The 24,592-nt window shown below is 47.7% G+C and overlaps 2 protein-coding genes across 4 annotated transcripts in view; one reads left to right on the top strand and one right to left on the bottom strand.

Moving 5' to 3' along the window:
* The window catches only part of LOC105497972 (interleukin 6 receptor), a 63,373-nt gene extending 40,508 nt beyond the window's left edge, over positions 1 to 22,865 (top strand). For 2 of the 3 annotated variants that reach the window (XM_071084678.1, XM_071084680.1), the window contains exons 7-10: positions 2,108 to 2,154; positions 3,911 to 3,980; positions 8,773 to 8,866; positions 18,508 to 22,865. In XM_071084678.1, coding sequence (XP_070940779.1) covers positions 2,108 to 2,154; positions 3,911 to 3,980; positions 8,773 to 8,866; positions 18,508 to 18,754 — 458 coding nt within the window. In that variant the 3' untranslated portion in view covers positions 18,755 to 22,865. Of the gene's footprint in view, positions 1 to 2,107; positions 2,155 to 3,910; positions 3,981 to 8,331; positions 8,431 to 8,772; positions 8,867 to 18,507 lie in introns of all 3 variants that reach the window. The other variant, XM_071084685.1, reaches the window with a different exon arrangement.
* A 218-nt stretch (positions 22,866 to 23,083) lies between these two features.
* Positions 23,084 to 24,592, bottom strand: part of LOC105497974 (Src homology 2 domain containing E) — a 33,988-nt gene continuing 32,479 nt past the window's right edge. The window contains exon 6 of the mRNA XM_011769607.3: positions 23,084 to 23,764. Within this exon, the coding sequence (XP_011767909.2) occupies positions 23,719 to 23,764 (46 nt within the window). The 3' untranslated portion in view covers positions 23,084 to 23,718. The remainder of the gene's footprint in view (positions 23,765 to 24,592) is intronic.

Here is a 24,592-nt window from a genome sequence, read left to right as displayed (position 1 = left end):
ATAAGAAACTGGGTCCCGCCCATAAATTCTAGGTTCAATTCTGGTCACACTTGCTGTGCGGCCTTGAACAAGTCGCTTTCCCTCTCTGGGCCTCTGTTTCCCCTCTGTACAATGGGAAGAGTGGATGCATTCTTATACTCCCTCTAGTGCTTCGGGTGTGTGGTTTCCCCCTTACTGGTGACAGCATATTCCAGGAATTCTGGAAACCCTCCCCCACGCAGAAGCAGGGTCACCCTCTCCCCGCCTCCTTGCTAGTCCTTCTTACTCCTGGCCCAGTGAGGCTCATGATTTTTGTATAAACCATTCTGTGGAATTTTAGAATTCTTGATGGAAAAATGATGAGCTGACAAGAGAATATTTTGAAATCCAGAGTATTCCACTCACTGCCTGTTACGGTTAAGGCCCAGGCCCGGGCTTTCGCTTGGATGCTTAGCCTCCTCTTGCCTTGGGGTTTCTGCAGACACACTGTTCCCGTGGAGGGGGAGGGAGCCGTGAGGGTGCCTGGTCCACATCCCTGCTGCTGCAATGTGTACTAAACCCACACAGGCAAATGAATATTTGTTTGTTATATATTTTTTATTGCAAAAAGGTGCATAGAAGGAAATTGAAATAGTGCTTATCTCTGGTGATGTGTATCTTTCCATTTTCTTCCTGTGTGCAAATATATAGTATTATTATATATACTGTAGTACACAATAAATAATCATAAAAATATATTTCTTTAGAAAGTTTGGATCAAAATACGTGGAATTTTTCTTGTCTTGCATTTTTTGTACAGCATTATGTCATGTCTTCAATGTTTTTCTAAAACAGTTTTGGCCGGGCGTGGTGGCACACGGCTGTAGTCCCAGACATTTGGGAAGCTGAGATGGGAGGATCACTGAAGCCCAGAAGTTAAGCTACAGTGAGTGAGCCATCGTCATGCCATTGCACTGCAGCCTGGCGACAGAGGGAGACCCTGTCTCTGAAAATGTATAATAACTGGCCAGGCACGGTAGCTCATGCCTGTAATCCGAGCACTTTGGGAGGCAAAGCGGGTAGATCACCTGAGGTCAGGAGTTCGAGACCAGCCTGGTGAATATGGTGAAACCCTGTCTCTACTAAAAATACAAAAATTAGCTGGGTGTAGTGGCGGGCGCCTATAATCCCAAGTACTTGGGAGGCTAAGACAGAAGAATCACTTGAACCCAGTAGGTGGAGGTTGCAGTGAGCCAAGATCGTGCCACTTCACTCCAGCCTGGGTGAAAGAGTGAAACTCCATCTCAAAAAAAAAAAAAAAAAATATATATATATATATATAAATAAATTTTAAAGGTTTCTGCATTATGTAGTTATATCATAATTTCTATAACTAGTCCCTTATGGTTGGATATTTGGTTATATCCAGCATGCTGGGTTTTTTTTTTTTTGAGACAGAGTTTCACTCTTGTTGCCCAGGCTGGAGTGCAATGGCATGATCTCTGCTTACCGCAACCTCTGCCTCCCGGGTTCAAGTGATTCTCCTGCCTCAGCCTCCCGAGTAGCTGGGATTACAGGCATGTGCCAGCATACCCGGCTAATTTTGTATTTTCGGTAGAGATGGAGTTTCTCCATGTTGGTCAGGCTGGTCTGGGACTCCCGACCTCAGATGATCCGCCCAGCTTCCCAAAGTGCTGGGATTACAGGTATAAGCCACCGCGCCCAGTCCATGCTATTCTTTTAAATAACATTGAGATGAACTTTTTTCTTTTTTTCTTTTTTTTTTTTTTTGAGACGGAGTCTCGCTCTGTCGCCCAGGCTGGAGTGCAGTGGCGCAATCTCGGCTCACTGCAAGCTCCGCCTCCCGGGTTCACGCCATTCTCCTGCCTCAGCCTCCCGAGTAGCTGGGACTACAGGCGCCCACAACCGCGCCCGGCTAATTTTTTGTATTTTTAGTAGAGACGGGGTTTCACCGTGGTCTCGATCTCCTGACCTTGTGATCCGCCCGCCTCAGCCTCCCAAAGTGCTGGGATTACAGGCGTGAGCCACCGCGCCCGGCCGAGATGAACTTTTTTCTGATTTTCAAGCGCCTGAGACAGGACTCCGGGGCCCGTGAATCACTAATAACAACTGTTTCTTCTGTCCACAGAATCCAGGAGTCCTCCAGCTGAGAACGAGGTGTCCACCCCCACGCAGGTGAGCTCCTGTTCTTGTAAAAGGGTCAGGGCAGCAGCACCTAGTGGTTAGGAGTGTGGGCGGATGCCAGACTGAATTTGGTTTAAATCCCAGCTCTGTCACTTAGTAGAAATGTGGCTGTGGTGAGTTATCTGTGCTTTTCAAGACTCTGTGAAAGGGAATCATAAAAATTATCTTGTCCCGGGACTGTAAAGAGTGGAGCAGCGTTGGCCTGGCACGCAGAACTGCCCTGCATCTAGCGGCAGCTATTTCATCTCTGAGCTTTTTGGACACTGCTAACGGCTTAGCTTGAGATTGGATTCTGTTCATCTGAGTCCTTCCCCTGTGGAGTCCTGGTGTCATGACTTGCTGGAAAGAGGATTACCTCTGAAGCTGCTTAACAAATTCCATGAGTAATCCAATTTCCTATCCAACTATATCTACTCCTGTGGCCCTTAATTCCCTAAATGCTAAGCTGGGAGGCACAGCCACTTCTGGAGCTGTGCAGCACAGGGAAGGAGCCTGGGGCTCTTGAACCTTATCTGTGTTCCATGTAGGAACAGCTGCAGGTGGAGCCCATACCCATGGGGCTAGAGTGCTCCCAACACAGGTTCTGGGGAAACTGACACCGACTGAGGACTGGCCTCATCCTGCTAAACTGTGAGCCTTGCATTTGCTATTTCATTGGCTCCTTATGTTAACGTTACAAGGGAGTGCTTGCAAGGGCTGCTTAACATGGGGTAAGAAGTTTGAGGCCAGGGCCAGGTGCCAGGGCTCACGTTTGTAATCCCAGCACTTTGGGAGGCCAAGGCGGGCAGATCATCTGAGGTGAGAAGTTCAAGACCAGCCTGACCAACGTGGAGAAACCCTGTCTCTACTGAAAATACAATCAGCTGGGTGTGGTGGCACATGCCTGTAATCCCAGCTATTTGGGAGGCTGAGGCAGGAGAATTGCTTGAACCTTGGAGGCGGAGGGTGCGGTAAGCCAAGATCGCACCATTGCACTCCAGCCTGGGCAACAAGAACGAAACTCCATCTCAAAAAAAGAAAAAAAAAAAAAAAGAGAAGTATGAGGCTGGGCGCGGTGGCTCACTCCTGTAATCCCAGCACTTTGGGAGGCTGAGGCGGGTGGATCACCTGAGGTCAGGAGTTCCAGACCAGCCTGACCAACATGGTGAAACCTCGTCTGTACCAAAAACACAAAAATTAGCTGGGCGTGGTGGCACGTGCATGTAATCCCAGCTATTCAGGAGGCTGAGGCTGGATAATCACTTGAACACGGGAAGCATAGGTTGCAGTGAGCTGAGATTATGCCATTGCACTCCAGCTTGGGTGACGAGAATCTCCATTTCTTTTGTGAAACTCCATTTCACAAAAAAACAAAAAATAAAAAGAAATCTGTCCAAGGTGACATAGCTTGTAAGTGGTGGAGCCAGGATTCCAGTCACAGTGGTACCTGCACCCTTGCATCGGACCTGTAAGGACAACAGCTGCTTCAGTGTATCCACTGAGCATCTTCTCTGTGCAGGGTGCTGTGCCCTTCAGCTTTTGGTGGAGAGGCAGGTGCAAAGAAAGCCCCACCCTTAGCAGACACGGTGTGGATAGAAAAAATGCAAATAATCGTATGACTGATTTTTCCACTGTTACGAATGAAATGGAGAAAGGAATGCTTTGGGCGGATCAGGGAGGGCTCTGAGGAGGAGGTACCTCTTGAACTGGTTCTGAATGGTGGTGGAATCTGCAGAAACAGGCTGATGGTGAGGAATGTCTCTTTTAGGCACCTACTACTAATAAAGATGATGATAATATTCTCTCCAGAGATTCTGCAAATGCGACAAGCCTCCCAGGTAAGGACTGGGTATTTTCATATTCACGGGGTCTGTGGGACAGATTTGTCTCTGCGGAAAGTCCTTTCTTATTTGGACAGGTCGTCAGAGGATCAATGGCAGAAATTTTTTTTTTTTTTTTTTTTTTGAGACAGAGTCTTGCTCTGTTGCCTAGGCTGGAGTGCAGTGCGATCTCGGCTCACCACAACCTCCACTTCCCGAGTTCAAGCAATTCTCCTGCCTCAGCCTCCCGAGTAGCTGGGATTACAGGGGCATGCCACCATGCCCGGCTAATTTTTGTATTTTTAGCAGAGACGGGGTTTCACCGTGTTGGCCAGGCTGGTCTCGAACTCCTGACCTCGTGATCTGCCTGCCTCGGCCTCCCAAAGTGCTGAGATTACAGGCACGAGCCACCGTGCCTGGCCAGAAATACTCTTTTATTACTTTATATGTTGAAGTTTGATACTGTTAGCTAAGATATAATGAGGAGACCGTAAGAAAAATGGGATAAATCAGTGAGATATTTCACAATTGGCCCACAATACAAATGAATGTGCTGCAAACAAGATTACTGGAGTCTGAAATGGAATACCTGTTGAGGGAAATCTTTATTTTGGGAGCTCTTGATTTCAATGCTTCTGATTCCCTATCCCTGCAAGACCAGGAAAACTTACCAGTATTTGAATCAAGAAAGATCACAAGTCCTGTGTTTGACTAGGTGTATGAGACTTATGGAATCCAGACTCCAGAAGTTCAGTAGTTGAGTGGCTCCAGCTGATGACTCTTGGGCTTTGTGAGGCAGTCCTTACCCTCGATCCCCATCCCTGGGTGGATTCCTGCCTGCACCTGATGCTGGCTGCCTCTACTACAACAGCCCAGCTGCCAAGCCCTACCATGGTGCAGTGCACCTGTGGAAGACCTGCTAAATGCCTGGGCCTGAGCTCTGCACAGCTGGGGACTCAGAGAGGATTAGAGCCATCCCTCTTCTCAAGGAGGCTACAGTCCAGGCCCCCACAAAGAGTAAACTGGTAACTGTGACAAAGACCAGAATGTGAGATGGGCGGAAAGGGAGGCACAGATAAAGCAAAGTGGAATTTAGAGATTTGAGAGAGTGCATCAAGCTGAGCAGTCACAGAAAGCTCATGGAGGAGGTGCCATTTGAAATAGACTTTGAATGGTATGGGTGGGATGCAAGAGGTTGAGTGTTCAAAGATTGCTATGGGCCGGGCGCAGTGGCTCACGCCTGTAATCCCAGCACTTTGGGAGGCTGAGGTGGGAGAATCACCTGAGATCAGGAGTTCAAGACTAGCCTGGTCAACATGGTGAAACCCCATGTCTACTAAAAAATACAAAAATTAGCCGGGCGTGATGGTGGGTGCCTATAATCCCAGCTACTTGGGAGGCTGAGGCAGGAGAATCACTTGAACCCGGGAGGTGGAGGTTGCAGTGAGCCAAGATTGAGCCACTGCACTCTATCCTGGGCCACAGAGTGAGACTCCATGTCAAAAAAAACCAAAAGCAACAGCAACAACAAAAACAAAGGCTGCTATGGAGGAGGGGACCCTCCAGTCCTCTCCGTCCACCCTCACTGATGATTTTTTTTTAAACTTTTTTTAAAGATCAGCCCATGGATGGTCTTTAGTGAGGTCTTTTTTTTTTTTTTTTTTCCTGAGATGGAGTCTCGCTCAGGCTGGAGTGCAATGGCACGATCTTGGCTCACTGCAAGCTCCGCCTCCCGGGTTCATGCCATTCTCCTGCCTCAGCCTCCCGAGTAGCTGGCACTACAGGCGCCCGCCACCACACCCGGCTAATTATTTGTATTTTTAGTAGAGATGGGGTTTCACTGTGTTAGCCGGGATGGTCTCAATCTCCTGACCTTGTGATCCACCCGCCTTGGCCTCCCAAAGTGCTGGGATTACAGGTGTGAACCACTGTGCCCAGCCTGTCACTGATGATTTTATCTAGCTTCATGTCACTAAAGACCATCCACAGGCTGGCAACTCCCAATTTTATATCCCTACCCTGATCTGTCCACTAAGACCCAGACTAATGTACCCAACTGCCTAGTTGACACATGGGACATCCGCTAGCAGTCTCAAATATATATATATATATATATATATTTTTTTTTTTTTAAGATAGATTTTTGCTCTTGTTGCCCAGACTGGAGTGCAATGGTGTGATCTCAGCTCACCGCAACCTCTGCCTCCTGGGGTCAAGCGATTCTCCTGCCTCAGCCTCCTGAGTAGCTGAGATTACAGGGATGCACCACCACGCCCAGCTGATTTTGTATTTTTAGTAGAAACAGGGTTTCTCCATGTTGGTCAGGCTGGTCTCAAACTTCTGACCTCAGGTGATCTGCCCGCCTCAGTCTCCCAAAGTGCTGGGATTACAGGTGTGAGCCACCGTGCCTGGCCAGCATTCTCAAATTTAACATGTCTGAAAGAGAACACCTGACACTTCCCCACCTCTTCAACCCAGATCTGTTCTTCTCCATCTTCCTGATCTCAATAACTGGTACCGCATTTGCTCAGATGCGGGGGATTGGGCACACTTCCTCCCTACTCCTCATCCTGTGGCCAGTCCCTCAGCAAGTGTTGTCCTTGTGCTTTGAGACGTATCTAGGAGCTCACCACTCCTCACCATCTCCAGCGCCAACACCCAGTCCAGCCCCTGCCATCTCTCATCCAGCAGGATTTCCTGGGCTGCCAACTGGTCTACCAACTTCTAGGCTTAACCCCCAACCAACTCTTTTCCAACCAGCACCTAGAGTGTCCCTTAAAACACAAATCCAAGCTCTCTCTGGCTCAGTGCCATCTCCCCCAGAGTATAAGTCAAAGTCCTGACAAAGTCCCCAGTTTCTACGGGGAGTCCCAGCGAAGCCATGTGGTCCCCTATCTTTAGACGTTGCCTCTCCATTCTCCGTTTCCTCGCTCTGCCCCAGCCACAGTGCCCTCCTTGCTCCTCCACACATGCTCTACCTCAGGGCCTTTGTACTTGCTGTGTGCTCTGCCTGGACAGGCTTCCTCTGACGTCCACTTGGCCAGCTCCTTCCCATCACTCAAGTCTCTGCTCAGTTGCACCCTTCTCCAGGAACCTTTTCCTGAGAATTTTTTTTAAAAACATTTGTTTGTCTGTCTTCCTTGATTGGATGTAAGATCCATTTAGGCACATGATAGGCACTCAAAGAGTATTTGTTGGATGAAAGAAGGAACAAATATATGGCTTGGTGCCATGGCTCATGCCTGTAATCCCAGCACTTTTGGAGGCCGAGGTGGGCGGATCCCCTAAGGTCAGGAGTTGGAGACCAGCTTGGGCAACATGGCAAAACCCCATCTCTACAAAAAATACAAAAATTAGCCGGGCGTGGTGGCGCGTGCCTGTTGTCCCAGGTACTTGGGAGGCTGAGGTAGAATTGCTTGAACCCGGGAGGTGGAGGCTGCAGTGAGCAGAGATCACACCACTGCACTCCAGCCTGGGTGACAAGAGTGAGACTCCATTTCAAAAAAAAAAGAAGGAACAAATATAAAAGATGATGAAATATTAATAAATAAGCAAGCCAAGCATACTGCTTTCATTACATGGCTGCATCTCTCAAGAGACATGGGACACGCTTGGAGAAACTTGTCCTTGCAGCCACTGCCCACTCACCAGTCTGGGCTCATTGCACTGCCTGCCTCCAGTAGGCATCTGAAGTGATGGCTGGCAGGCAGCCTCTTCTTCAGCAGTGGACTGCATTTTGGGTAGAAGAGCCTGAATGCTGGGTCCATACAACTGTGACTGCATTCCCAGCAGAAGGAGATGGTTTTGCTTAGATGTGCCCTCTGTCTAGTCCAGGGACTCTGGCAGTGGTAGGAAGAGCCTTTCTGTGGGAAGACATGGCTGCTTGCAAAGCTAGTTTGTTCTTTCCTTCATTCAAGGAAATATTTTGGAGATCCTACTTTGTATTCGGCACCGTGTAAGCTGCTGGCAGTGTTAAAGTGAAAAAGACACATGCGGTCCCTGCCGTCAGGAAACTCAATCTAGAGGTGGAACTGGAGAAATAACTGGGAGGGGTGCTTGCTCAGCTTGGAGTGGGGTCAGTTCTCAAAGGAAGGGACATCACTTCATCTGAGATCCAAAGGCCAAGTAGGGACTGGACAGCAAAGGTGTACAGCAAAGGTGGAGAAAGCAGACAGGCGAGAAGAGGGAACGTGTGTGGAGAGCCCTGGAGGAAAAAGATCATGGCTTGTTGGAGAAATAAATGATGTTCCTATGGCTGGGGCTTGAGTACCAAATGCGGGGACAGGCAAAAGATGACACCCGCATGGAGAAAACTACTTCCAAATATTTGGTTTAAAGCATCCAATCCTCTCTGACATTGTCCTCAAAGGAACTGCCATCAAGGAGGTCCCCAAAGCCTTCCATTTCTTGTACCCAATTTGTGTCTTATGGGGGCCGGTAGAATGCCACCAGAAAAACCACTCTGAAAGTGAATAGGAGCCCATGGCCAGCCACAGGCACTCAGAAACCCTGAGCTTGAGGCGTCTCTCTTGCCACATGGTGGAATCCTGAGGTCTGCCAGATTAAGCTGAGGGTGATTCTTCTAGAGTGGGCTTTATTAAGAAACAAACAAACAAAAAACAGTGAAGCTTGTCAAGTGGCCTGTTGGTTGGCAGAGCCGTTTCATTTTCTGGGAGAGGGGTTGGAGGGGAAGGTTCCTTTGAGGCTTTTGACAGCACCAGCTAAGTGGTTTTCTTCTCCTCCTCCTGGTCCTTTTTCTCCATATTCTCCTCTTCCTCCTCTATCTTCATTTTTTTTTTTTTTAACCTAGTGCAAGATTCTTCTTCGGTACCACTGCCCACATTCCTGGTTGCTGGAGGGAGCCTGGCGTTCGGAACGCTCCTGTGCATTGCCATTGTTCTGAGGTGAGATGGGTCCTGGGGGATGGCCCTGTGGTGTTCTCATATTTATGTAGCTTTCCTTTGCCCATTATGAAATTTACAGTGCATTTATTTATTCATTTATCCATTCATCAAATGAATGCACACACCACAGCACACACAGCACCTAGTATTATGCCAAGCCCTGTTTTAGGTGCTGCAGGAGACAATGCTGGGCAGGGCAGATACAGTCTCAGGAAGAAGCCAGACACTAAGAGGTAATCACTGCTGTGGTAAGAGCTACAAAAAGCATGCCATAGTGAGGAGAACTGACCTGGCATTAAGGAGGAAGAGGAATTGGTCTGAAAAAGAAGAGGGTTCTTTTTTTGAGTCAGCGTCTCACTCTGTCATCCAGGCTAGAGTGCCGTGGTGCAATCTCACCTCACAGGACAACCTCTGCCTCCCAGGTTCAAGTGATCCTCCCACCTTAGCCTCTGGAGTAGCTGGGACTGCAGGTGCACACCACCCTGCCTAGCTAATTTTTCTATTTTTTGTAGAGATGAGGTCTCATGTTGCCCAGGCTGGTCTCGGACTCCTAGGCTCAAGTGAGCCACCTGCCTTGGCCTCCCAATGTTTTGGGATTACAGGTGTGAGCTACCACGCCTGGCCCAAAGAGGGTTCTTATGAGAGAAGCCCAGGATGTAATATGGTTGACAGTGTGTGCATGCACGTGTCTGTTGGGGGGCAGCGTGATTGGGGCAATATGGGGTGGGAAGAGTGGAGAGGTAGGCTGGTGCCAGGTCATAAAAGGCCTTGAAAGAGAGGTGGGAGGAATTTAGGCCTTTTCTTGAGGATAATGAGTGTCTTTGGAGTTTTAAGAAGAACCTGGGCCAGGCGCAGTGGCTCACGCCTGTAATTCCATCACTTTGGGAGGCCGAGGCAGGTGGATCACCTGAGGTCAGGAGTTCAAGACCAGCCTGGCCAAAATGATAAAAACCCTATCTCTACTAAAAATACAAAAATTAGCCGGGCATGGTAGTGCATGCCTGTAATCCCAACTACTCGGGAGACTGAGGCAGGAGGATCACTTGAACCCAGGAAGTGGAGGTTGCAGTGAGCTGAGATTGCACCACTGCGCTCCAGCCTGGGCGACAGAATGAGGCTCATCTCAAGTAAAGAAAACCAAAAAGTCACTCTCAATGCAGTTTGGAGACTGGATGAGGTGGGTGAAAATGGATACAGTAGCCCAGGGTCTGGGCAAGAGATAATAAGAAACTGTTTAGGATGGTGGCAATGGATTGGAGAGCCATGAATTGATTCTTTTTTTTTTTTTTGAGATGGAGTTTTGCTTCCGTTGCCCAGACTGGAGTGCAGTGGTATGATCTCTTCTCACTGCAGCTTGCGCCAGCACTTTGGGAGGCCGAGGTGGGCGGATCACCTGATGTCAGGAGTTCAAGACCAGCCTGACCAACATGGCAAAACCCCATCTCTACTAAAAACACAAAATTTAGCTGGGCATAGTGGCACATTCCTATAATCTTAGCTACTCGGGAGGCTAAGGCAGGAGAATTGCTTGAACCCAGGAGGCAGAGGTTGCGGTGAGCTGAGATTGCACCACTGCACTCCAGCCTGGGCAACAGAGCAAGACTCCGTCTCAAAAAAAATAAAAAATAAAAAATAACATTTGAGAAGCACCACACAGTTAAATCCAAGGCGCCCAGTAGGACCTCCTTAGGAATATTCTATGTATCAATCCAGGAACTTAAAGGTCACCTTTAAATGCTCTGCTCTAGTGTTCTTTTCCATCCATGGTTAGGAAATACTCTTTCAGGCTGAGCTGCACCCTGGCCTCTGTCTCCTCATGCCCATTTCATCCCAATCATCTTCATTCCATTTGGTCATTGGTTTTGTCATTCATTTCCAAGTTTGCAGAAAAGTCAGCCAACAGTGCCTTCAACGAACAAGCAATAATGAAATTTTTCAGTGTTCACAATTTTACTGCAGGAACTGGCTGTTTTTCATAAGCTGAAACCCTAAAATAAGTCAGGCTGGGTCTTCTGGGCAGTGGTTTATTGTGATAATATACAAGTGGAGGTGACATTGCACTCAGTCCTTCTTTCTACACGTAGAGAGCTTCCTACACGTTAGCTCATCAGACCCTGCCAGTAGCCCTGACCTAGCTTGACTACCAAGTGTGGTTTGGGTTGAAAGATTAGCAAGATGCCTTCTCAAATTGGGTTCAGGGTTGTTTTCACTTTTCTTTTTCTTTTTTTTTTTTGAGATGGAGTCTCACTTTGTTGCCCAGGCTGGAGTGCAATGGTGCGATCTCAGCTCACTGCAACCTCCGCCTCCCAGGTTCATGCCGTTTTCCTGCCTCAGCCTCCTGAGTAGCTGGAACAACAGGCGCCCGCCACCATGCCTGGCTAATTTTTTGTGGTTTTTTTTAGTAGAGAGGGGATTTCATAGTAGAGAGGGGGTTTCACTGTGTTAGCCATGATGGTCTCAGTCTCCTGACCTCGTGATCCGCCCGCCTCGGCCTCCCAAAGTGCTGGGATTACAGGCGTGAGCCACCATGCCCGGCCTTCACTTTGCTTTTTCAATGAAGTAGAGAACAAGCCATCTAAAGGGTGTGTGGAAGATAAGATTCTTGATGAGTGGAGGTAGCTTCTTGGAGGACACAAAGCCTTTTATATATTTTGGCCAGTGAGGGGCCATGTCAGCATTCACGGGTCCACCTCCTGCCTGTCAAAGGATTCCTTGCCTCACCCTAGGTATACCCTCCTGTGTTCTGGCTCTGTGTCTATATTAGGGATTCAACAGGCTTTTCTCATAACCCACTACAGGCCCTGTAGAGCAGATGTGATATCCATTTGACAGGGAAGGAAACTGAAGCTAAAAGAGATGGTATGATAACAGCTAGTAAGAATAGGCCAGGCACAGTGGCTCACGCCTGTAATCCTAGCACTTTGGGAGGCCAAGGCGAGTGGATCACCTGAGGTCAGGAGTTCTAGACCAGCCTGGCCAACATGGCGAAACTCTGCCTTTACTAAAAATACAAAAATTAGCTGGGCGTGGTGGTGCACGCCTGTAATCCCAGCTACTCAGGAGGCTGAGGCAGGAGAATGGCTTGAACCCAGGAGGCAGAGGTTGCAGTGAGCCGAGATCGTGCCACTGCACTCCAGCCTGGGCAGCAGAAGAAGAAGAAGGCCAAGAATCAAACCAAAAACTCCTGTTCTTTCTATAGGGCCTTAGGGGTCATCTGGTCAAACTCTTTTATTTTATAAATGAGGAAACAGCCCCCAAAGGTAAAATGACTTGCCTAAGGACAAGCAAGAACCAGAAGTGGAACACACGCCCTGAGAGTCCCTGCCTATGGCACCCGCCTGCTCTTGGCTAAGAGCTGGGCCCAGCTGCTCCCATCGGCCCACCACTGGCCCTTAACACACAGCACCATCTTGGTGTGTCGTAACGGCAAATAGAGGAGCATCAGGTTGGGAACAGACCTGGTTTGCTATTCTGCTGATGATGCTTGGACACTGGCTGGTTGCTAAACAACCAGAGTCCCTGCAGGCACAGACAGGGCCAGTGTCCTGTGCTGAGGACATGCCAGGAATTTATTTCCTAGCCTAGTGAGTTTCCATTTTCTTCTGTAGAAGGCAAATTTGTTTGGAAAGAGGCCAGTTATTTCAGGCGATGAAGAATCCTTCTATTCCCCAAATCCCCTCTGTCTAGCAAAGAGTATAAACTTAGAAATACTGTGGGGCTCTGGGCTGCCAAAATGGCTGAACCGTGGTTACCATGGGATGGCCACATTTACAGTAGGTGAAGTGTGAGAGGCAGGTTGACTTCATCCTGCCAGTCTATACTATATTTTTTGTATGGCCCTAAATCTTTTTCCAGCAACATCGGTGATTTTTTTCTTTGTCTTTTATTACTCATTCTTTTTTTCTGAATCATAGATGATTTTTTAAAATTTAAATAGGCTATTGAAAAGGCTTGCCATCTTACAGGGGCCAATTCTTCCCACCCTATTCCCTGTCCCCCACGGATTCTCTGTCTTTATTTTAGGTTATCAGGCATTGGGAAAATAGGATTCTCCTAGTAAATAATTATTTTTCTGCATATTTATCTAGAATGAACTTACATCATTAAATGAGGACTTCCTATGTGTATGCCTATGACTTAAACATCATTTTGTTTTGAATGTAGTGTATCATTCTGGTATTTTAAGAGCTTCTCCTACCTCCACAGCTGGGGGACAGGCAGAGGGACTTTCATGGTGTTCTGGGCCGTGGAGGTGGCTGGGTGCAGTGGGCACTGTCTGTGGCCTTTGGGGTAAGGGGTGGCGCCTTGGTTTCTACATATCTTTCTAAAAAAGTGAGAGTTTTGAGCATTTTTAAAAACTTCTTTTAGCTACAGAATCTTTTCTTTAAACAAAACTTTTTGAAGCCCAAATATGTAAAATAGATAAAAGGTGGAGGTCCAGGTGCAAAAGAAGGCAGCAGAGAGCTCATCTGTTTCTTCTATCTGCCTGCCCCGCGTCCTCTCCAGCCCCCAGGCCCTGCTCACACCCATCCAGGCCAGCTCTGGACACCCTCAGGTTGGCTGGTTTCAGAGTCCTCTTTGAGTTTAGTGATTTTCAGAAAAGGATTCATACTCTCCTTAGAATATTTCAAAAGGAAAGCTCACCGTTCTTGGTTACCCATTCGGTTACTTTGAAAAAAAAAAAAAAAAAAAAAAACTAAGGACAGAGATTGCTTCCATATTAGGTCCATAGGGACTTAAATAATGACAAATGGAAAAAATATGTCATCCAAAGAGAGCCACTGTTAATTTTCAAAATGTAAATGTGATTAAAGTCTAACAAATATACAGAAAAGTTCCCACATCGTGTGTACAGTGCCATGAAGTGTACGCACCCATGTCATTGTAATTATAATGAGATGCACGTGGCAAGTCAAGATGCCAAGACACCAGGTTGCAGCAGAGAAAGAGGTTTAATCAGAGGGTCACCTAAGGAGGAGATGGGAGGAAACCTCTGTGGGATCCAGCCCTACGGGGCTTAGTGGTTATTCTCCCCATGTGCGGAGATGAGAGATTGTAATAAATAAAGACACAAGACAAAGAGATAAAGAGGAAGCAGCCGGGCCCGGGGGACCACTACCATCAAGATGCGGAGACCAGTAGTGGCCCCGATCCGCTGGGCGCGCTGATATTTATTGCATACGAGACAAGGGGACAGGGTAAGGAGGGTGAATCTTCTAAGTGGTTTACGAGGTGAAGCAAGTCACGTGATTACAGGATAGGGGGCCCTTCCCTTTTAGGCAGCCGAAGCAGAGAGAGAAGGCAGCATACATTAGCGTTTTCTTCTCTGCACTTATAAGATCAAAGACTTTAAGACTTTCACTATTTCTTCTACTGCTATCTACTATGAACTTCAAAGAGGAACCACGAGTGCGGGAGGAGCATGAAAATGGACAAGGAGCGTGACCATTGAAGCACAGCACTACAGGGAGGGGTTTAGGCCTCCGGATGACTGCGGGCAGGCCTGGATAATATCAGCCTTCCACAAGAAGCTGGTGGAGCAGAGTGTTCCCTGACTCCTCCAAGGAAAGGAGACTCCCTTTTGTGGTCTGCTAAGTAACGGGTGCCTTCCCAGACACTGGTGTTACTGCTTGACGAAGGAGCCCTCAAGCGGCCCTTGCGCGGGCATGACAGAAGGCTCACCTCTTGCCTTCTAGGTCATGTCTCACAATGTCCTTTCAGCTCCTGACCCTACACCCACCCGTTATTCCTAGGTTGTATTAGTAATGCAACAAGGAGTAATATTAAAAGCTAATGATTAATAATGTTTATAATAATGATTGATAATTGTCAATGATCATCTGTATATCTAATTTGTATTATGACTATTCTTATTCTAACTATTTTCTTTCTTTTTTTTTGAGACGGAATCTTGCTTTGTCCCCCAGGCTGGAGTGCAGTGTCGCTATCTCGGCTCACTGCAAGCTCCACCTCCTGGGTTCACGCCATTCTCCTGCCTCAGCCTCCCAAGTAGCTGGGACTACAGGCACCTGCCACCACGCCCGGCTAATTTTTTGTATTTTTAGTAAAGATGGGGTTTCACTGTGTTAACCAGGATGGTCTTGATGATCTTGTGATCCGTCCATCTCAGCCTCCCAAAGTGCTGGGATTACAGGCATGAGCCACCGCGCCCAGCCTACTCTATTTTCTTTAGCATACTGAAACAGTTTGTGCCTTCAGTCTCTTGCCTCGGCACCTAGGTAATCCTCCGCCAGCATCTCAAATCCATCTCCCCAAGGAATTTGGGGCTAGGGTTGTAAAAATGTTGGACTGGGCCAAAGTGTGGAGATGATTGACTGGTTGCAGGGTGTAGGGTGAGGTCCAGGGACAGGGAGATGAACAAGCTGTCTTCTCATGCCAATCCCATTCCTCTGTGAGGGTCTTCAAACTGGTTGCCGGAATTCAGGGTCTGTAAAACATCTTAAGTGATCCTTAAACAAAAGTCTTAGGATCCTAATGTCAGAAATCCTATCTACAGAAACAACGGGGTTGCAGATGGTCAGTGTCTAGGGCTACGTGACTTTTTGCAATAAGGAAATGGGCCAAAGTGCAGCCTGATTACTGCTTCATTATAACTATTAATGTATTTCTGTCCAGAGCCCAGCATGCAATTTTTGTCAACCCTGTGGAGATGGTTTCACAATCAACACCCAGATCAAGAACACTTAATATTTAGACAAATTTCCTGAGTCTTTTTCCTCTGCCTAGTTTCTTGTTTGTTTTTACACAGCCATGATTATTCTGTATCCTCAACTCTGAATCCTGCCTTTCACACTTAGCACTATAACATAGGCATTCTTTCATTAGTACAAATTCTTTGTAAATCTCACTTTCTTTTTTTTTTTTTGAGACGGAGTTTCACTCTTATTGCCCAGGCTGGAGTGCAATGGTGCAATCTCAGCTCACTGCAACCTCCGCCTTCTGGGTTCAAGCAGTTCTCCTGCCTCAGTCTCCTGAGTAGCTGGGATTACAGGCGCCTGCTACCACGCCTGGCTAATTTTTGTATTTTTCTGTAGAGACAGGGTTTCACAATGTTGGTCAGGCTGGTCTCGAACTCCTGACCTCGTTATCTGTCCGCCTTGGCTTCCCAGAGTGCTGGGATTACAGGCGTGAGCCACCACACCTGGCCATAAATCTCACTTTCATTAGCTGTTGTATTAGGTGAATATACCGAGTTCTCTTAATCAACCTCCTATTACTTCTAATTGGTGGCACACAAACATTACTAATTATTTGGGTGTTATTTTGCTTTTATTTTATTTATTTATTTATTATTTATTTATTTATCTATTTATTGAGACATATCACTCTGTGGCCCAGGCTGGAGTGCAGTGGCACGATCTCAGCACACTGCAACCTCCGCTTCCTGGGTTCAAGCAATTCTCCTGCCTCAGCCTCCCAGTAGCTGGGATTACAGGCATGCGCCATGACACCCGGCTAATTCTTTTTGTATTTTTAGTAGAGACGGGGTTTTGCCACATTGACCAGGCTGGTCTTGAACTCCTGACCTCAAGTGATCCACCCACCTCGGCCTCCCAAAGTGTTAGGATTGCAGGTGTGAGCCATCGCACCCAGCCTTATTTTGCTTTTATAAACAACACTGTGTTGAACATCTTTGTGCATGAAGGTTTTTTTATTTTATAGCTATGTTCTTTCTTTTCCCAGAAGTAGAATTCCTGGGTCAGAGAGTCTGAATTCTTTGAAATCCAGAGTGTAATGACTCTCTCCTCAGTCCTTTCCTACAGGAGAACTCCATTCAGTGACTCAGCATAGCTCCAGTCAGCAGCCCTACTGGGCTCTCTTCCTGTGTGGTGTCCACATGGTGAAGCCCTAAATAACATTCTGCAGATTGTTTATTCCATTTGGATACCAAGGTAAAAGCCAGTGGCAGATTTGGAGCCAACTATTAATTATTTATCATAACAAGGACAGGAATAACCTGTCGATATAAAAAGAAACCCAAGGAAAATCCCCCAATCTTGTTTTTGACATTGGTTTCCCCTCCTCTTTCCCAGCCCTTCCTGGAGTAACTGATCTTCCATGGAATTGAGGGAGGCCACCTTGTTCCCACTTTGGGGTTAGTAGGCATGTCAGTCACAAAGTGGGAAGCAAGAGGGAGGGGCTGAGGCTTGGCGCACTGGCCACCCTGGCACAGTTGAAGAGCCCCTTCAGGAAGGGGACGTGACTGTGCTTTTGAAGATCCATGTCACCATTTCATCTTTCTTTGAGCTGTCAAGTGACTTTTCTCAGTTACTGAGCCCTGGCTTTGGGCCCAGAGTGGAGCACTGTGAACGAAGCTGTGAGCAGAGAGATGTCTATCTCCTTCCTGTGTAGCATTGACTTTCCTGTTAAATGAGTCAAATTGTGCCCAGTGGTGCCCACAGTTGAGTCTGTGGGAACTCACCAGCATGGTAGGAGTGGACCCAGAGGCGTAGAGAGAACTGGGGAGGTTGGCAACATTAGGAGCAAGAGGAACAGGAGGGCAGTTGAGGGAGCAGTGGGACCCTTTTCCTGCTATTACATGGCAGTTGCAAATTATCTGCCTCCTGCCAGCCTTACTTTGACTGAGAGGCCCATTTTCTTTCCCTACTAAAATAATACTTTATTTTTCTTTTCTGTTCTTTTCTTTCTTTCTTTCTTTTTTGAGACAGAGTTTCGCTCTTGTTGCCCAGGCTGAAGTGCAGTGGCGCGATCTCGGCTCACTGCAACCTCTGCTTCCCGGGTTCAAGCGATTCTCCTGCCTCAGCTTCCCAAGTAGCTGGGATTACAGGCACCTGCCACTACGCCCAGCTAATTTTTGTATTTTTAGTAGAGACGGGGTTTCACCACGTGGGCCAGGCTGGTCTTGAACTCCTGACCTCAGGTGATCTGCCCACCTCAGCCTCCCAATGTGTTGGGATTACAGGCGTGAGCCACTGCACCCAGCCTATTTTTCTCTTTTTTAAGTAAATGTATTTGGGACTGATGATGTGTACCTAATGAACAGCCTCTGGAATGGGACAATTAAGGGACTGTTAAGTGACTTTTTGGTGCCTCAGTTTCCTCAGTTGTAAATTGGTCCAATAATACCTATTTCCTTGGGAGTGTTTTGGAAACTCAGCAACTCTTCAGAGTATGGTGAACTCCCTGGTGATAAAAGCAGTCGGGTCGGGTGTGCTGGCTCATACCTGTAATCCCAGCACTTTGGGAGGCCGAGGCGGGCAGATCGCTTGAGCCCAGGAATTCAAGACCAGCCTGAGCAACGTGGTGAAACCCCATCTCTATGAGAAATACAAAAATCAGCTGGATGTAGTGGCACGCGCCTGTAGCCCCAGCTACTCAGGAGGCCGAGGTGGGAGAATCACCTGAGCCCAAGGAGGTTGCGGCTGCCGTGAGCTGAGATCATGCCACTGCACTCCAGCTTGGGTAACAGAGCAAGACCCTGTCTCAAAACAAACAAATGAACAAAAACCAAAAAGACAGCTGATAGTTTTTGCTTCTTTGAGCTGAAACCTGGGAGCGCCAGGCCACCAGGGCAGCCAGCTGTTGGTGTTTTCCAATGTGGGCTTGTCACAGGGGGAGCTAAACATCTGTGTGGTTTGTCTTTGTGTGTTTATGTGAAGGTTCAAGAAGACGTGGAAGCTGCGGGCTCTGAAGGAAGGCAAGACAAGCATGCACCCGCCGTATTCTTTGGGGCAGCTGGTCCCAGAGAGGCCGCGACCCACCCCAGTGCTTGTTCCTCTCATCTCCCCACCAGTGTCCCCCAGCAGCCTGGGGTCTGACAACACCTCGAGCCACAACCGACCAGATGCCAGGGACCCACGGAGCCCTTACGACATCAGCAATACAGACTACTTCTTCCCCAGATAGCTGGCCAGGGGGCACTAGCAGGCTGGACCCTGTGGATGACAGAGCACAAACGGGCTCAGCAAAGGATGCTTCTTACTGCCATGCCAGCTTATCTCAGGGGAGTGGGGCCTTTGGCTTCACGGAAGAGCCTTGCGGAAGGTTCGACACCAGGGGAAAATCAGCCTGCTCCAGCTGTTCAGCTGGTTGAGATTTCAAACCTCCCTTTCCAAATGTCTGGCTTAAAGGGGTTAGAGTGAACTTGGGCCACTGTGAAGAGAAGCATGTCAAGACTCTTTGGACATTCAACACGGACACTCAAAAGCTGGGCAGCTTGGTGGGGGCCTCAGTGTGGAGAAGCGGCTGGCAGCCCACCCCCCAACACCTCTGCACAAGCTGCGCCCTCAGGCAGGGGGGGCGGATTTCCAGCCAAAGCCTCCTTCAGCCGCCACGCTCCTGGCCCACTGCATCATTTTATCTTCCAGCTCAAACTCCTAAAACCCAAGTGCCTTTGCAAATTCTGTTTTTCTGAGCCTGGGGACGGCTTTTACTTAAACCGCCAAGGCTGGGGAAAGAAGCTCTCTCCTCCCTTTCTTCCCCACAGTTGAAAAACAGCTGAGGGTGGGTGGGTGAATAATACAGTATCTCAGGGCCTGGTCGTTTTCAACGGAATTATAATTAGTTCCTCATTAGCATTTTGCTAAATGTGAATGATAATCCTAGGCATTTGCTGAATACAGAGGCAACTGCATTGGCTTTGGGTTGCAGGACCTCAGGTGAGAAGCAGAGGAAGGAGAGGAGAGGGGCACAGGGTCTCCACCATCCCCTGTAGAGTGGGAGCTGCACGGGGGATCACAGCCTCTGAAAACCAATGTTCTCTGTTCTCCACCTCCCACAAAGGAGAGCTGGCAGCAGGGAGGGCTTCTGCCAGTGCTGAGATCAAAACTGTTTTACTGCAGCTTTGTTTGTTGTCAGCCGAACCTGGGTAACTAGGGAAGATAATATTAAGGAAGACAATGTGAAAAGAAAAATGAGCCCGGCAAGAATGCATTTTAACTTGGTTTTTAAAAAACTGCTGACTGTTTTCTCTTGAGAGGGTGGAATATCCAATATGCGCTGTGTCAGCATAGAAGTAACTTACTTAGGTGTGGGGGAAGCACCATAACTTTGTTTAGCCCAAAACTAAGTCAAGTGAAAGAGGAGGAAGAGAAATAATATTTTTCCTGCCAGGCATGGTGGTTCACGCCTGTAATCCCAGCACTCTGGGAGGTCGAGGCGGGAGGATCACTTGAGTCCAGGAGTTTGAGACCAGCCTGGGCAATGTGGTAAAACCTCATCTCGACAAAAAGCATAAAAATTAGCCAGGTATGGTAGAGTGCACCTGAAGTCCCAGTTAGTTGGGAGGCTGAGGTGGGAGGATCTCTTGAGCCTGGGAGGTCAAGGCTGCAGTGAGCCGAGATTGCACCACTGCACTCCAGCCTGGGTGACTGAGCAAGTGAGACCCTGTCTCAAAAAAGAAAAGGAAAAAGAAAAGAAAAAATATTTTCCCTATTAGAGAAGAGATTGTGGTTTCATTGTGTATTTTGTTTTTGTCTTAAAAAGTGGAAAAATAGCCTGCCTCTTCTCTACTCTAGGGAAAAACCAGTGTGTGACTACTCCCCCAGGCGGTTATGGAGAGGGCGTCCGGTCCCTGTCCCAGTGCTGAGAAGGGAGCCTCCCACGACTACCCGGCAGGGTCCTAGAAATTCCCCACCCTGAAAGCCCTGAGCCTTCTGCTATCAAAGGGGGAGGTTTTTAAAAAATCCCTTACCGAGGTAAAGGTAAAAATCCCATTTAAAAAAAATCCCTTACCTCGGTGCCTTCCTCTTTTTATTTAGCTCCTTGAGTTGATTCAGCTCTGCAAGAATTGAAGCAGAACTAAATGTCTAATTGTAACACCGTGATTAATCACTTCAGCTGACTTTTCTGCCCGAGCTTTGAAAATTCAGTGGTGTTAGTGGTTACCCAGTTAGCTCTCAAGTTATCAGGGTACTCCACAGTGGGGATATACCAGACCACAAAACCTTTCTAATACTCTACCCTCTTAGAAAAACAGCCACCATCACCAGACAGGTGCAAAAGGAGGAAAGTGACCATGTTTTGTTTACCGTTTTCCAGGTTTAAGCTGTTACTGTCTTCAGCAAGCCGTGCTTTTCATTGCTGGGTTTGTCTGTAGATTTTAGACCCTATTGCTGCTTGAGGCACCTCATCTTAAGTTGGCAAAAAGGCAGGACGGCTAGGTGTGGTGGCTCACGCCTGTAATCCTAGCACTTTGGGAGGCCGAGGTGGGAGGATTGCTTGAGCTCAGGAATTTGAGACCAACCTGGGTAACATAGTGAGATACCATCTCTATTATAAACAATAACATTTAAGAAAAAAAAAGGCAGGCAGGTGGTTATGGTGGTTCCCTCCCATCCTGCTGCATAAAGTTTCTGAGACTTGAGAACAGCAAAAATGCTGTTAAAGGGAAATATTAAGAATGAGAATCTGCATGAAGGGTGATTATGTGCCCACAGTTAATTCTTTATACCGTTTTACCCACATGTGGTATTACCGAAGCCGGGCAGAACCATGCTAGCGGAAGATGTGAAATTCAGATAGCTCATTATTGCCAAGAGCTAGGCAGCTTTGATCTCCAAATTGTTATTGCTTTCATTTTTATTGTAATGGAACTGCTTTTTTTTTTTTTTTTGCTTTTTTTTCTTTGTTTTGTTTTTGTATTGAAGAGGGTTTTTTCCCCTTTATTTCTCATAAGCTACTGTAAATGAAGAAAAAGTGTGTTCTCTGGGCTGTAGGCCTGGCTCAGTGTACACAGGTATACATCCTAAGCTCTCTCTGTTCTCTAATTTGTGGTGACTGAATATGTGTCGCAATCCACGGGGCATTTCTACCTGTATTTCTGCAGCACCCCCACTGCCTTGAGTCCCCAGCAGTGCTGTTATTTGCCTAATACCTGTAGCCATCTGCCACACAGCCAGACATGAAACGCTGGGACAGAGACCATTTAGATTAAATACAACAGCTTATCTTGCTGGGTGGGGAAAGTAAAATATATGCTGGTTCAAGGTCTAAAGTAAAATGATAAATAATGTTTGTAGCATTAATGAAATATTTTCAAGAAATGTGTCCGGGGGTAGCATTGGCTATGCTGACGAGGCCTTTGGTAACTCAGAAAGCTCTTGGCCCCGATGGCGACTTGCCCTTGCACTTTCTTTATCAGGCTCTGAGCTCACACGGAGCCTCTGGCATTTCCCTGCTGTCTTGGGAGAAAGGAAACTGGTTGTGGCGGCAGGGTGTGGAATCTGCTGCTGGAACCAGGCTGGAAGCCCACCTGGTAGTGAACAGGGCCCAGCGGGGCAGGCTAGGAGTGTTGTGGTCTATGGGTTTGTGTCCTGGAGAATGTTCAAGAATGTCTTCTTGGCTGCTTTGGTGCTGAGCTCTGTTATCTCACAGCACGTCCTGAAGGCTAACCCAGGTGGGGAGGATGCTGACACCAGCTCCAGGTGGAGTTGGTGAGAAATCTGTCTTAACTTGGAGATGCAGGGGCAACCTGTGACCCTTTGAGGCAAGAGCCCTGCACCCAGCTGTCCCGTGCAGCCGTGGGCAGGGGGCTGCACATGGAGGGGCAGGCGGGCCAGTTCAGGGCCAGTTCAGTGCCCTGTAAGGGCCCTTCAGCCTCCTGTCCTCTGTGCGGCTGGGCGCCAGCACCAGGGAGTTTCTATGGCAACCTTAGTGATTATTAAGGAACATTGTCAGTTTTATGAACATATGCTCAAATGAAATTCTACTTGAGGAGGAAAGGATTGGAACAGCATGTCGCAAGGCTGTTAATTAACAGAGAGACCTTATTGGATGGAGATCACATCTGTTAAATAGAATACCTCAACTCTACGTTGTTTTCTTGGAGATAAATAATAGTTTCAAGTTTTTGTTTGTTTGTTTTACCTAATTACCTGAAAGCAAATACCAAAGGCTGATGTCTGTATATGGGGCAAAGGGTCAGTATATTTTTCAGTGTTTTTTTTTCTTTTACAAGCTATTTTGCATTTAAAGTGAACATTGTAAATGTTTGTAATAAATAATTTTTAAAAATACACTTGAAATGTAATTATTGCTTTGGGCACTTGGGTCATCTAAAAAAAAGGCTTGCATGATTAATGAGGAGAAAGGATTGAGGAAGGGTGGGTAATTAAGTAGAACCATTTTTGGGGGGTGTCCCCTTAATACAGGATTAAAGCACCGCTCAAAAGTAGGTAAGTTCTCAAAAGTAGGAAGAAGCAATTTCTCAGAAGGCTTTAATTATGCAAGTATTTCCCACACGAGTCCTGGGATTTCTGGAAGGGGTGTGTGGGATTTTGCCACGCTTACATTACCAGGTGGTGGACAGGTGGGGAAGGAAAAGGAAGGGCCATTATTTGTCAGAAGACTGTTTATTGGACCTGGGAGCGGGCGTAACAGTATCACAAAGGCCACCCTGATCTCTTGATCATCAGATAGGCCGAATCCATCCCCTACTGAAAAGGATCTTAGGTAGGAAAAACTTGGGACACAGCCATCCACATCTTCCAAACAGAGGAAAAGCCATCACACGGACTCTCTGTGGGTGAGAGCTGCTGTGTAAACAGTTCAGGGATGGGGAGGAGAAAACTGCAGGGAAGCCTGGAAATTATGTAACTCCACTGGAGTGAGAGGCGCCGCCACTGGGCCCCCACCTGGGCAGTCAGAGGAAAGCCACAGGACAGGTGATGGCAGCCACCATCTCCTTCAGAACAACATGCTCTCCTCTTTGAGGCTGGTCCTTGTCTTGCAGAAAGTGACACAGGCACCAGATGTCACCCAGGTGGCCAGGCTGTGTGGGCCGTGGAGGGGACACAGGATTGGGCACTGGAGCCAGGACATGGAGGGAGTTGCCTCCCTTTCTTCATGGCATCGCTGTTAGGATGACATGGTTACGGTGCTCTTTCCAGAAGAACTTGGGAGAGCAGATGGTGATTTCTGTAGAGGACGGCAAGGAACATGCAGTTATTGGAACAGCCTCCTAAGAAAGTATTTTCCTTATTTACTGAGGCAGGGCAAACAAATCTTTCTGCATATCTGTGAGAATTACAGCACAGGGGCAGGAAACAGTGTTTGCCATCCTCCAGCAGCAAAGGTGTGCTGGTGAGGTGAAAGGCCTTTAAGGCCAGGTGCAGTGGCTCACTCCTGTAATCCCAACACTTTTGGGAGGCCGAGGTGGGTGGATCACTTGAGGTCAGGAGTTCGAGACCAGCCTGGCCAACGTGGCAAAACCCCATCTCTACTAAAAATACAAAAATTAGCTGGGCGTGGTGGTGGGCACCTGTAATCCCAGCTATTCTGGAGGATGAGGCAGGAGAATCGCTTGAACCTGGAAGACAGAGGTTGTAGTGAGCTGAGATCATGCCATTGCACTCCAGCCTGGTCAACAGAGCCAGACACTGTCTCAAAAAAAAAAAAAAAATTTGCCCGGCATGGTAGTGGGCACCTTAATTCTGGCTGCAAGGGAGGCTGAGGCAGAAAGACTGCTTGAACCTGGGAGGTGGAGGTTTCAGTGAGCTGAGATCACACCACTGCACTCCAGCCTGGGTGACAGAGTGAGTGAGACTCTATCTCAAAAAAAAAAAACAAAAAAATTAAAGAAAGGTTCAAATGCAGCACTGCTGTGTACAAGGGCTGGGGCGAGAGCTCAGAGCAACTCCTTAGGCGGAGTGGTGAGCCCGCGGGCCCCAGGGTGAGGGGCCTGTTGCACCATCTTTCAAACACTGCCCAATCTCTAGTGTCTTTATGGAAGCCAGCACCTGCATG

The sequence above is a fragment of the Macaca nemestrina genome, chromosome 1 (assembly GCF_043159975.1).
Source record: "Macaca nemestrina isolate mMacNem1 chromosome 1, mMacNem.hap1, whole genome shotgun sequence".
Lineage (NCBI taxonomy): Eukaryota > Metazoa > Chordata > Mammalia > Primates > Cercopithecidae > Macaca > Macaca nemestrina.
The sequence above is the reverse complement of the archived record's forward strand: the minus strand, read 5'-3'. Positions and strand labels throughout refer to the sequence as shown.